Below are 13,882 nucleotides of genomic sequence, written 5' to 3'. Positions count from 1 at the left end.
GTCACCTCACCTCACCCACCCCCCCGCTTACTCGTTTGTGTAGCCTCTCGGCCTCCTCCTGGTAGGCAGCCAGTTGTTGTTTCCACTGCTTGACGTTGGCAGTCGACTCCAGCAGAGCTGCCGTTAGCTTGGCATTGTTCCCCTTTAGTGCCTCCAACTCAGCCTCCCAGTGTTTTGTCATAGCTGGGCTGTAGGACACAAGCATGCACTGGGACTTTAACACAAAATAAATCAAAGTCTATCAATCGTGCATCCTACTTATCGACACATCAAATATCCAATCCCCTTATTTATCCATCAAGTAACAATTCATCATCTATGTCCTAATCCACTCTTCCGACATCCATCATCTACCTTCATACTACGCCTGAACTAGGGTCGGGCACCGATTCACGTAAAATTAGCAATGTTTTGGTACGAGGTTTGCGCGTGACACCATGTCTGGTTGCCGACTCAGTTGCCGACCGACTCTTTGCACTTCATCGCTTGCCGATCACTCCATACGAGTAGTAATGATATGGACGGCTACAAGACTGAAGGGCATTCCGGTTGAAAAAAAAAAGCAAATGGAAGAACACTCCAGCACCTGGAGAGAGCGAACTCGTCCAAAAGATGGCGCCGTACCAATTTCTCATTGTATTTACTTGTTTTTAGGGGAAAAACTTTTTATATTGGCCGTCCGTGAAGAAAAATCTATAAATCAGCCGTACCTTTTTATAAACCGTAGGATGCAAAGTGGAGGATAAAAGTAGCGGCTTATAGTCCGGAATTTATGGTACATTGGCTTTGCTGTTGACATGCTACTGATTAGCATTAGCAATTGTAACTTTTTGATTACAACACCTTTAAATGTGTTAATGAAAACTACAACTAAGATGCACCTTACAATCAAACAGCTGGTGCATGATAAGTACAATACTTACAGTATTAACACTTTGTAGGGCGCAACAAAAGACCCAAAGACTGAACTGAGTAGCCAACACACCATGAACTATACAATACTGCCATCTAACGTCTTAGACTTGCAACTGCAACTCGATGTTATTCTTGAAAACAAGACTCAGAAATGTTGTCATAAATGATAAATAAATAAATAAAATCATAAAACAAGATTTAACAAGATTTAACAACTGGACAGCAGTTATCATAAATCAGCTATGTTTTCAATGTTGCAATAAAAACATGATTTATTTACACACATAAACGTACAAAAAATGTGTACTGTTGATATTACCAAGTACTGGGAATTGTTACCGTATCGGTTCAAATGTGAATGTTACCAAAAATGATTCCCGGGCGCGGCACCGCTGCTGCCCACTGCTCCCCTCACCTCCCAGGGGGTGAACAAGGGGATGGGTCAAATGCATAGGACAAATTTCACCACACCTAATGTGTGTGTGACAATCATTGGTTCTTTAACTTTAACTTTAACTTTAATGATAACAGCAAATATTACCGAAAAATTTGCAAAAAGTACCAACAATCAGTACTGTTGAGTACAGGTATCGGTTCAAATGTGAATGGTACCCATCATTAGTCTGAACGACTAACAAATAAGGTAACTTATAGACTACACACTCTTTGGGTAAACCTCTACCATATATGGAGATATTCGGGGCACATCTAAAACGGCTTGTTTGGAACAAGACAAAATTGTTTTAAAAATATCTCCTCAACACCTTTATGGTTTGATTTCACATTTTTGGCTTATATGAGGATCCTAAATACACAAACAGTACCAACAGGCAAGAAACGTTGGCTTTGCACAATAGGACCCCTTTAGTTAAAATACACAATGCTCTGTCAGGTTTTAGTACACGCAAGCCTTTAGTGGATCACGTGCCGGCTGTCGGTGTGACACCTGGATGCAGAGATAGGAGGCGACATGCGGGTAAAAAAAGTGGTTTAATGAGCAAAAACAATGGGACCGCCACGGATGAACAAAAACTTTGGCAAGGCAAAACACAAAAAAGCACACCAGGAACATGCTGTACAATTGCATGCAGAGGAACGGGGCTGGCATATAAAGCACCCTAGTTGGCAACCAGGAACAGGTGTGCCTAATCAGCGCTCCAACAGGAAGTAAAAAACAAGGGAGAAAGGAGCCCTGAAACAGAGAAATCAAAACAAAGGCCCTTGATAGCACTAGTTGTTTTACAAAAGTGTTTATGTTTACTACCTTTTAAGCACCGGCACCGTTTAAAAAATATTGATTTGTTAGTATTATCAGTTCAAATGCAAACGATACGCATCCCTACTCAAGAGTTGCGCTGGACAACAAGCTGACACCTCAAACTATTGACTGTGTGAGCCCTCTCGACATAACATAACACCCTTTAGTCATATTAGGGTTGTACGATATACCGGTACTAATAAAGTCTCGAGGTACTAATCAATTGAAATCGGTACTATACCCCCTTTGAAAAGTACCGGTACCGCTCTTTCATCTGAGTGCCGTTTTTCCGGCGGTGACTACAGAGCCGAGGCGCATGATGTTGAGTGTGTCAAAACGCACACACAAAGTGCATACAAGTAATAACATCTGGGAGAGGAAAAATGGCAAAAAAAACTACAATTCTACTGGTTAATAAAGAGGGTGGTGAAGTACAATATGGAGGTATTTGGTCTTCAAAACTAACAATAAAGGTGACGCTTTAACATACTTGCCAACCTTGAGACCTCCGAATTCGGGAGATCGGGGGGGAGGAGGGAAGGGGTGGAGGGGGGAGTATATTTATAGCTAGAATTTACTGAAATTAAAGTATTTCTTATATATATATATATATATATACATATATATATATATATATATATACACACAGTATATGTATATATATATATATATATATATATATATATATATATGTATATATATATATATATATATATATATATATATATATATGTATGTGTGGGAAAAAAAATCACAAGACTATTTCATCTCTACAGGCCTGTTTCATGAGGGGGTTCCCTCAATCATCAGGAGATTTTTTTTCCCCACACATACATATATTGCGCTCTACTACGGTATCGAGCACTATTTTTTGGATAACCTTATTAAGACATATATATATATATATATATATTTATAGCAGGACATAATGAGTATATATAATCGATATTGCTACATCCTGTGTTTTTGTCTGATTATTGTGATCAAAAAAGTAATCATTCAATGATCTTCAAATTTTGAACTGTTAGGGGTAGGGTTAACCCCATTTAGGACGGTTAATAGCTGAGCTAAAGATGAACTCCATGTTCCCTTCCGTCTCAAACAAAACGTTTCCTACACTGATGCAAGAGGGAAAAAGCTTCTGTTTATGCAGCTCCTTGTGCTAGGAACATGTTACAAAGAGACTGGAAGCTAACTGAATTTGTATCCTTAAATGCTTTTAAATGTACAAAACCCAAAACCAGTGAAGTTGGCACGTTGTGTAAATCGTAAATAAAAACAAAATGCAATGATTTGCAAATCCTTTTCAAACTATATGCAGTTGAATAGACTGCAAAGACAAGATGCTTAACGTTCGAACTGAGAAACTTTGTTATTTTTTGAAAATATTAGCTCATTTGGAATTTGATGCCTGCAACATGTTTCAAAAAAGCTGGCACAAGTGGCAAAAAAGACTGAGAAAGTTGAGGAATGCTCATCAAACACTTATTTGGAACATCCCACAGGTGAACAGGCTAATTGGGAACAGGTGGGTGCCATGATTGGGTATAAAAGCAGCTTCCATGAAATGCTCAGTCATTCACAAACAAGGATGGGGCGAGGGTCACCACTTTGTGGACAAATGTGTGAGCAAATTGTTAAACTATTTAAGAACAATATTTCTCAACGAGCTATTGCAAGAAATTTAGGGATTTTACCATCTACGGTCTGTAATATTATCAAAAGGTTCAGAGAATCTGGAAAAATCACTGCACGTAAGCAAACCAACATTGAATGCAGGTGTCCTTCGATCCATCAGGTGGTACTGCATCAAAAAGCGACATCAGTGTGTAAAGGATATCACCACATGGGCCCAGGAACACTTCAAAAAACCTCTGCCAGTAACTACAGTTGGTCGCTACATCTGTAAGTGCAAGTTAAAACTCTTACTATGCAAAGCGAAAGCCATTTATCAACAACACCCAGAAACGCTGCCGGCTTTGCTGGGCCCGAGCTCATCTAAGATGGACTGATGCAAAGTGGAAAAGTGTTCTGTGGTCTGACGAGTCCACATTCAAATTGTTTTTGGAAACTGTGGACGCCGTGTCCTCTGGACCAAAGAGGAAAAGAACCATCCGGACTGTTAAAGGCGCAAAGTTCAAAAGCCAGCATCTGTGATAGTATGGGGGTGTATTAGTGCCCAAGGCATGGGTAACTTACACATCTGTGAAGGCACCATTAATGCTAAAAGGTACATACAGGTTTTGGAGCAACATATGTTGCCATCCAAGCAACGTTATCATGGACCCCTGCTTATTTCAGCAAGACAATGCCAAGCCATGTGTTACAACAGCGTGGCTTCATAGTAAAAGAGTGCGGGTACTAGACTGGTCTGCCTGTAGTCCAGTCCTGTCTCCCATTGAAAATGTGTGGCACATTATGTAGCCTAAAATACGACAATGGAGACCCCGGACTCTTAAACAACTTAAGCTGTACATCATGCAAGAATGGGAAAGAATTCCACCTAAAAAGCTTCAAAAATTGGTCTCCTCAGTTCCCAAACGTTTACTGAGTGTTGTTAAAAGGAAAGGCCATGTAACACAGTGGTAAAAATGCCCCTGTGCCAACTTTTTTGCAATGTGTTGCTGCCATTAAATTCTAAGTTAATGATTATTGCAAAAAAAAAATAAGTTTCTCAGTTCAAACATTAAATATCTTGTCTTTGCAGTCTATTCAATTGAATATAAGTTGATAAGGATTTGCAAATCATTGTATTCTGTTTTTATTTACGATTTACACAATGTGCCAACTTCACTGGTTTTGGGTTTTGTAAACTGAGAGCATTTGAAGGAGCCTCAGTTTTCTGTCCCTGTTTTACTTGATGTCCATCCTGTCACTTTATGTGTAACTTTGCTGCATCTTGGCCAGGACTCCCTTGAAAAAGAGGTGTTAAATCTAGGGCTGGGCGATATATCGATATACGCGATATATCGCGGGTTTGTCTCTGTGCGATATAGAAAATGACTATATCGTGATATCGAGCATACGTTCCCACGCAGTTGCTTTTAGCTGCGGGCATTACACTACAGGCTCTCCCCGCTCTTTCTTTCTCACAGACAGCAAGCGCAGCTTCTACATACGTCACATACTGTCACGTCATACGTCCCATACGTATACGCCCTCCCCGAGCAGAGAGGTAGCAGCATGGCTAACGTTAGCTGTGATGCTAGCGGAGTGGTGCGAGCGGTAATACGAGAGAAAGAAGGTGCGAATCTGGTAACAAAAGGAGGAATAATTAATTCCCAAGAAAAACAGCAGTGGGTCCATCGTCTGGTGGTGGTTTGGCTTCAAGTGGGAATATGTCGAACAGACAACCGTAATTTGTCAAGTGTGGGGCAAAAGCGTTGCTATAAAAAGTAGCATTACTGCTGTAACAAACAGTTCAGGGTGTCCCAAGTTACCGGAGTGTGTTAGGGTCTCAGACACGCGGCCCACACCTTAATATGAAAATTGAATAATAGTGCAGCCCGCGGGTTTTACATGATTGGCGCTTGACAGCGTCATACTTGTAAAACTTCCAGATTTTTCCCGCAGACTACGACATTCATGGCAACTTTTCTTTCGAACGTGCCGTGATGGTACAGCATTTAGCGCCCACTACAACCAGCGTGCCGGCACGGCCCAGCCACACGTAGTGTGGGTTTAAACTTGCTCACGTAAGTGACAGCAAGGCATACTTGGTTATTAACAACCACACAGGTTACACTGACGGTGGCGGTATAAAAAACTTTAACACTCTTACTAATAATGCGCCACACTGTGAACCCACACCAAACAAGAATGACAAACACATTTTGGGAGAACATCTGCACCGTAACACAACATAAACACAACAGAACAAATACCCAGAATCCCATGCAGCCCTAACTCTTCCGAGCAAGTATGCAACTGAGCCGCATCAGAGTGATCAAAGAGCCGCATGCGGCTCCGGAGCCGCGGGTTGCCGACCCCTGGTATAGGTGAACCCAGGACACTCGGCTACAATGCTAATATGTAGCATCATTTGAAAAGTCACCCGCTAGACAATGAAGAGGGCTTACTCCGCACGTCAATATCTCCGTTTGGTGCCACACGTCCACACCATCAAAATGCAGAGGCAAACATTTCCAGATCAACACCGTATGAAAAAAATAGTGATTTTTTTAGTTGTGATTTCCTTCTCTGCATGAAAGTTTAAAAGTAGCAGAAAATTAAAGCAGTATGAAGAAGAATGTTTTAATGTAGACACATAGAATCATCATACTGCTGTGATTATATGCATCAAGTGTTCATTCAAGGCTAAGGCAAAATATCGAGATATATATTGTGTATCGCAATATGGCCTTAAAATATCGCAATATTAAAAAAAGGCCATATCGCCCAGCCCTAGTTCAATCTCAATGGGATTTTTTTTACCCTAGTTAAATAAAAACATTTAGTCTTTGACAACGGAGCGCCGACTCCCACACAGTGGTTCCCTTAAAAGACCCAAAAAGAAGTTCACGCAGGGTCTGTGCATGTCCAACAAGGTAGCCTTCCATCATCTTCTACCCCCTCATCTGACACACAGTGAATAGTGCTCCAGAACTATTCCACAACTCCCACTCAGTAAGCTGCAAAGGAGAACAACCCTAGATCTAATTCACTCTGCACTCCTACGGCGCCTTCACTTCTTACACAACAGCCGCCCCCTCATGGAGAGTGTGTGTGTGTGTGTGTGTGTGTGTGTGTGTGTGTGTGTGTGTGTGTGTGTGTGTGTGTGTGTGTGTGTGTGTGTGTGTGACGCATAGGATGGAGACGACACTTCATCCTACACATATGAACTGACACACACACACACACACAGTCTGTCACCAAGGCACGTCAATGTATAAACCCCACACAGGCGCTCGGAGAGCAGGAGAGCAGGCGAGACGCGAAGAAGTGAAGATGGAAGAGACGGAGCGGCGAGAAAGCCAAAAGAGAAGCGACCGGAGCACCATTGGAGAAAAATGGCCAATTTTGGACCGAGCATAAACGGTAAGTTAGCTGCTTTCATTTCGTATTGTTTGCTTTCATTTTTATTATGTAAGAAAACTTGTGTGTGATTTTACATCAATTCACCATCCATTCATCATGAACTTTATTTGACTATTGAAGTTTTTTTTCTACTTCAGCACAATTTAACCTTTTTTTCCCCCCAAATACCTGCTTTGTACATATTTCTTACACTGTATGCCATAATTCTGTTTTGCGCTTCCACAATAAATAGAATTCCCCTCAAAAGGATGAAGTTGAGCTTTCCCCCCCCCCCTCGGTGCGCACGTGTCCCGGCCATGCAGCATCGTCACGTTGCTGCTTCCCCCTCAAGAAGCAGTTGCCATGGCAGCGGCGGAGGAAGGCGCTGGTGACGTCGGGCGTACGCAACGCCTCCGTTCCCTCGACATGATCAAAAAAAATAATTAAAAAAACCCTCATGACCCTGCATCACTACTAAAAGCAGCAGTCACTCAAAGACAAGGAAGTCCCATCTAAAAGATCAGAAAATCAGTCCGAACAAGTCGACTGATGAGCATCCGGAAATGCAAAAGCTGCCTCTGCCCTTTTCACACACACACACACTGCTAACACGCTCATCTCATTCCACACTCATGCACAAAAGCACCAAATGAGTGCTGGTTTATGCGCAGAAGTGCAAGAAAAAGTACACTGAACATATTTATTTTGCTTTTCAGCCATCAAATCAACAGCAGACCAGTGTGAATACATTGTGTCTTTCTTTGGAGACTTTACATTCAATACAGAGCAGCGGTTAGCGTGGTCCAAATAAACGTCACCCTGAATCTTTACAAGTGTTGTTTTCTGAGTGTGTGACATGTCATCTCCCACTTTGCCATTCAAACAGACTAATGGGGCCAGCTGTGGACACACGCTATGAATTCTGCCTGGCAACAAGTGACTGCTCTTTTTTTTTTTTTTTAGCTGGAAATAACACAAGAAAGTAATAAGTATTGTTAAAAGATTTAAATACATTTATCAAAACTATTGCTGTCACATGATACATTTATTTAATCCGATTAATTACACTTTTGAATTGTGATTAATCATGATTAATCACAGTACATTTCTTGCTTTATACACAAGAAAGTAATACGTTGTGTTAAAAGGTACACATTGATATATTTTAATTGGTGCTGTCGAATGATTAATTGCTTTAATCTGATTTTTAACACTTTTTAATTGAGATTAATCACAGTAAATGACTTGCTTGCATACTTTAAATTGACTACATGAAAAAGCAATACGCTGTGTTAAAAGGTACACATTGATATATTTAAATTGGTGCTCTCAAATGATTAATTGCTTCAATTTGATTATTAACACTTTTTAATTGAGATTAATCAAGATTAATCACAGTGAATACTTTACACACAAAAGTAATAAGTTGTGTTTATACGATATGACTAGTGCTGTCAAATGATTAGTTTCTTTAATTAGATTAATTACACTTTTGAATAATCACAGTAAAATAATTTAATTTAAATCAACTTGACACAAAAAAGTTGTGTTGAAAGATTTAAATTAATATAACATAACTAGTGTTGTCAAATGAGGAAGTTCTTTAATCAGATTAATAAAATGTTTTTAATTGAATTTAATTTACACAAGAAAGTAATAAGTTGTGTTAAAAGATACAAATGAATACATTATAATTAGTGCTGTCAAATGATTAATTGCTTTAATCCAATTAATAACACTTTTGAATTGTGATTAATCAAGATCAATAACAGTACATGACTTGGTTGCATAATCTAAATGAACTTTACCCAATAAAGTAAATATGCTTTATTAAAGGATGCCAATTATTATGTTATAATTAGTGCTGTCAAAATATTAATTACTTTAATTAGATCAATTACAATTTTGAATTGTGATGAATCATCATTAATCACAGTAAATGACATGCTTGCATGATTTAAATTGACCTAAATAAATAAATTAACCTCACAAAATACACCAATATTTTGTTGTCAGAATGTCATACGCAAACATTTGGACATGTGTTTTTTTTTATTTCTAAATATATGTAATTTATTTGCTGATACTTTTGTGTGCTCACAATAAATCGGGTGATTAATCTGCATTGATACATGATTAAAGCAATCATATTTTGTCATTAGTCACATGCGTTAACTCGTTAAATTTGACAGCCCTAATTATGACATGCAATTGTTTTATTATTATTTGTTTACTTTCCTTTTCATGTAAGTTTGAGTTTGAACTCTTAGGTGGAAATGGCCTTGTTTGTAAAGAAAATTTGAATAAAAAGACTTGTAAAACAAACAATATATATGGTAAATGGGTTATAGCGCTTTTCTACCTTCAATGTAATCAAAGCGCTTTGACACTATTTCCACATTCACCCATTCACACACACATTCACACATTGATGGTGGGAGCTGCCATGCAAGGCCCTAACCACGACCCATCAGGAGCAAGGGTGAGGTGTCTTGCTCAAGGACACAGCGGACGTGACGAGGATGGCGGAAGCCGGGGATCGAACCAGGAACCCTCAAGTTGCCGGCACGGCGGCTCTCGCAACGGAGCCACGCCGACCCCATACGTATATAAACATGTATATATATATATATATATATATATATATATATATATATATATATATATATATATATATACAAACCCCGTTTCCATATGAGTTGGGAAATTGTGTTAGATGTAAATATAAACGGAATACAATTATTTTCAAATCCTTTTCAACCCATATTCAATTGAATGCACTACAAAGACAAGATATTTGATGTTCAAACTCATAAACTTTATTTTTTTTTTGCAAATAATAATTAACTTAGAATTTCATGGCTGCAACACGTGCCAAAGTAGTTGGGAAAGGGCATGTTTACCACTGTGTTACATGGCCTTTCCTTTTAACAACACTAAGTAAACGTTTGGGAACTGAGGAGACACATTTTTTTAGCTTCTCAGGTGGAATTCTTTCCCATTCTTGCTTGATGTACAGCTTAAGTTGTTCAACAGTCCGGGGTCTCCGTTGTGGTATTTTAGGCTTCATAATGCGCCACACATTTTCAATGGGATACAGGTCTGGACTACAGGCAGGCCAGTCTAGTACCTGCACTCTTTTACTATGAAGCCACATTGATGTAACACGTGGCTTGGCATTGTCTTGCTGAAATAAGCAGGGGCGTCCATGGTAACGTTGCTTGGATGGCAACATATGTTGCTCCAAAACCTGTATGTACCTTTCAGCATTAATGGCGCCTTCACAGATGTGTAAGTTACCCATGTCTTGGGCACTAATAAACCCCCATACCATCACAGATGCTGGCTTTTCAACTTTGCGCCTATAACAATCCGGATGGTTCTTTTCCTCTTTGGTCCGGAGGACACGACGTCCACAGTTTCAAAAAACAATTTGAAATGTGGACTCGTCAGACCACAGAACACTTTTCCACTTTGTATCAGTCCATCTTAGATGAGCTCAGGCCCAGCGAAGCCGACGGCGTTTCTGGGTGTTGTTGATAAACGGTTTTCGCCTTGCATAGGAGAGTTTTAACTTGCACTTACAGATGTAGCGACCAACTGTAGTTACTGACAGTGGGTTTCTGAAGTGTTCCTGAGCCCATGTGGTGATATCCTTTACACACTGATGTCGCTTGTTGATGCAGTACAGCCTGAGGGATCGAAGGTTACGGGCTTAGCTGCTTACGTGCAGTGATTACTCCAAATTCTCTGAACCCTTTGATGATATTACGGACCGTAGATGGTGAAATCCCTAAATTCCTTGCAATAGCTGGTTGAGAAAGGTTTTTCTTAAACTGTTCAACAATTTGCTCACGCATTTGTTGACAAAGTGGTGACCCTCGCTCCATCCTTGTTTGTGAATGACTGAGCATTTCATGGAATCTACTTTTTACCCAATCATGGCACCCACCTGTTCCCAATTAGCCTGTTCACCTGTGGGATGTTCCAAATAAGTGTTTGATGAGCATTCCTCAATTTTATCAGTATTTATTGCCACCTTTCCCAACTTCTTTGTCACGTGTTGCTGGCATCAAATTAATGATTAATGATTACTTGCAAAAAAAAAAAAGTTTATCAGTTTGAACATCAAATATGTTGTCTTTGTAGCATATTCAACTGAATATGGGTTGAAAAGGATTTGCAAATCATTGTATTCCGTTTATATTTACATCTAACACAATTTCCCAACTCATATGGAAATGGGGTTTGTAATATTCATTTTTTTTTTTTCACAATGTCGCAATCCATGGATTTGCATAATTGTCCATGATGCATTTGCAAAACGTGAGTAAAAAAAACATGTATAGCAAAACAAATAAATGATACAAACATTTTGTATAATTTCTAGTTGTATTCCATCTATCCATCCATTTTCTACCGCTTATTCCCTTTGGGGTCGCGGGGTGCGCTGGAGCCTATCTCAGCTACAATCGGGCGGAAGGCGGGGTACACCCTGGACAAGTCGCCACCTCATCGCAGTTCTAGTTGTATTATTTATTTTAAATATTATTGATCTACTTGTGAAATTACTGTTAATATCTGGTTACTTTCTGTTGTAACATGGTTCTATATACTTCTGTTAAAATGTAACAATCGCTTATTCTTCTGTTGTTTGGATACTTTATATTAGTTTTGGGCGATAATATAAATTTAAGTATCGGTAAGTATTGTATTAAGTATACAAATGCTGATACTCTTCCTTTAAATTTTCAAAATCATTGAATGATTACATTTTCGATCAACATTATAATCAGACAAAAACACAGGATGATGGGGTAACAGTATCACTTAAATATTTTAATGATTTTCTACTATTGGCTCTGATTTAAATCCCTTGATTTCTGCTCTTAAAGTCCAGGGACTTATTTCCTAAACCACCAAAAATTGACAAATGACTTCTGTGATAGTAAAACTACCGAATTATTGCACTTGGCATTGTCACAGTCGATATTTGTATCAATCCACCCATTTTTGTTTATATTTAAAGAGCGCGAGCTTGCTGTTAGCGGTTAGCACGGCTCATTGTACCCTCCTACAGTGTGTAGTGTAACGTTTTTAGCCATTCCTCATCCTCCAGTGATAATATTACTTGTAAGAACCGTAGTTTGTTTGAAGCCATTGAGGCGATAATTGCTGACTTAGAGGCGGCTTTACATTTTGGAGTTAGCCGCTGGCAAGAACGCTGCAGTGTGTTGAGGACGCGTTTGTTCGCTTGTCAGTGCCAAATGTGCGGGACACAGCTCAAATGTGTCATCAACATGCATTATCACGTTTAACAATTGTATTAAATGCTTTAAGTGTGGCACTGTAATATGGTTAAAGACATGAAACTAGTTTTTATACCTAAGGTAACTTCTGTTCGGTAAGAATACTGTTGATGTCTATTTTGCTGTAATAAAATGTAATACATGTTTTCGCCAGCAGAGGGCACTTTGTACCTCCTGCATTAATTGAAGCTCACCGGAATTGAAAGTCATTACGTGATGAAAAAGTGTACTCGCAGCAGGTTAAATCTACGCCTGTTAACCTATATGTTCCTGTTTTGCAGGTAAGCAAAGTTTATAACACAATATATGTAATGGACAATAGCAGTAGTAAATTGAAGGTGCCCTGGATTGCGAAAGAAGTCGAGTTAATGAATGAATGAACACGTTAATGAGCTCATTAGTGACGTGCTGTCTGAAAATGGCGGACTCCTACTTCGCAGCCGTCTTTATTGTTTGCCAATTAAATGCTTCGTGTTTGTGTATGGATATAAATTATGTAATATAACTTCTCAGATGTCCATACAACTATAGGTGAAGCATATGTTGGTGAAAAAGAGGTGTTGAGCAGAGTATATGTGTTTTGTCATGTCATGCTCGTGTCCATTGAAACACTATGCTAATTGTAAAGCTAAGCTAACAGTACACCGTGTTGCTACACCAGTGATAATGCGTGTGTTGGACTGTGATGAATGTTTGTATTTTTTCCCCCCACATATGTGTGTTGAAGTTAAAGGAGCCATATGTAATAATTTCATGTCAAGTCATCATTAAATAGCCCTGATATTTCAAAAGGCATGAATAAATCATGTTCTTTTCGAATACCTCTATAACTGGTAACGGTAGTTCAGCTGAGATATGCTCATTTCAAAATTAGATTTACAGCCTCGAAATCGTGTTATTGTTTTCATTTCGATGTCCCGCCCTCTACTGTTTGACCAATTAGAAAGTCTGTGAGTGTGTCACATCCAGGTTGCCAGTTACACGCAGCGCTCTTCGTCGAGCTACTGCCACTGGTAAAGTTACTAAACATGTCAGGCCTTAGTAAATCTAAAAGGCGTCGTTACGATTCTCAACTTATTCGTGACAAAGCCAGGAACAAAACAAGGATTTGTATCGGGGATGCCTTTGAAAGATGGAGACGATTGAAGGCGGAGAAGATTTTTTCATCTGACGCCAAACTTGCTAATTTCCTCCTTGATAGGTAAGTAAGGCATTTACGTTTTCTTATTACTTGTAGTAAATGAAAATGGACATTTGGTATGTAAACTATATTGTCCAATACAGTCTAAGATATTGTCTAACAAAGCTAGTATGTTCGTGCAATGAACGCTTAGTGTAATGCTTAGCATGCCAGCCCGGTCAATGACACATCGACATATAGGCT

At 39.2% G+C, this 13,882-nt stretch overlaps 1 protein-coding gene across 6 annotated transcripts in view; it reads right to left on the bottom strand.

Moving 5' to 3' along the window:
- The window catches only part of homer1b (homer scaffold protein 1b), a 118,375-nt gene that overhangs the window by 9,817 nt on the left and 94,676 nt on the right, over positions 1–13,882 (bottom strand). For all 6 annotated transcript variants that reach the window (XM_061986522.1, XM_061986525.1, XM_061986524.1 and 3 more), the window contains one exon: positions 32–188. In XM_061986522.1, the coding sequence (XP_061842506.1) occupies positions 32–188 (157 nt within the window). The remainder of the gene's footprint in view (positions 1–31; positions 189–13,882) is intronic.

This window comes from Nerophis lumbriciformis, linkage group LG12 (genome assembly GCF_033978685.3).
Source record: "Nerophis lumbriciformis linkage group LG12, RoL_Nlum_v2.1, whole genome shotgun sequence".
NCBI lineage: Eukaryota > Metazoa > Chordata > Actinopteri > Syngnathiformes > Syngnathidae > Nerophis > Nerophis lumbriciformis.
This window is presented reverse-complemented; position numbering and strand designations above follow the sequence as displayed.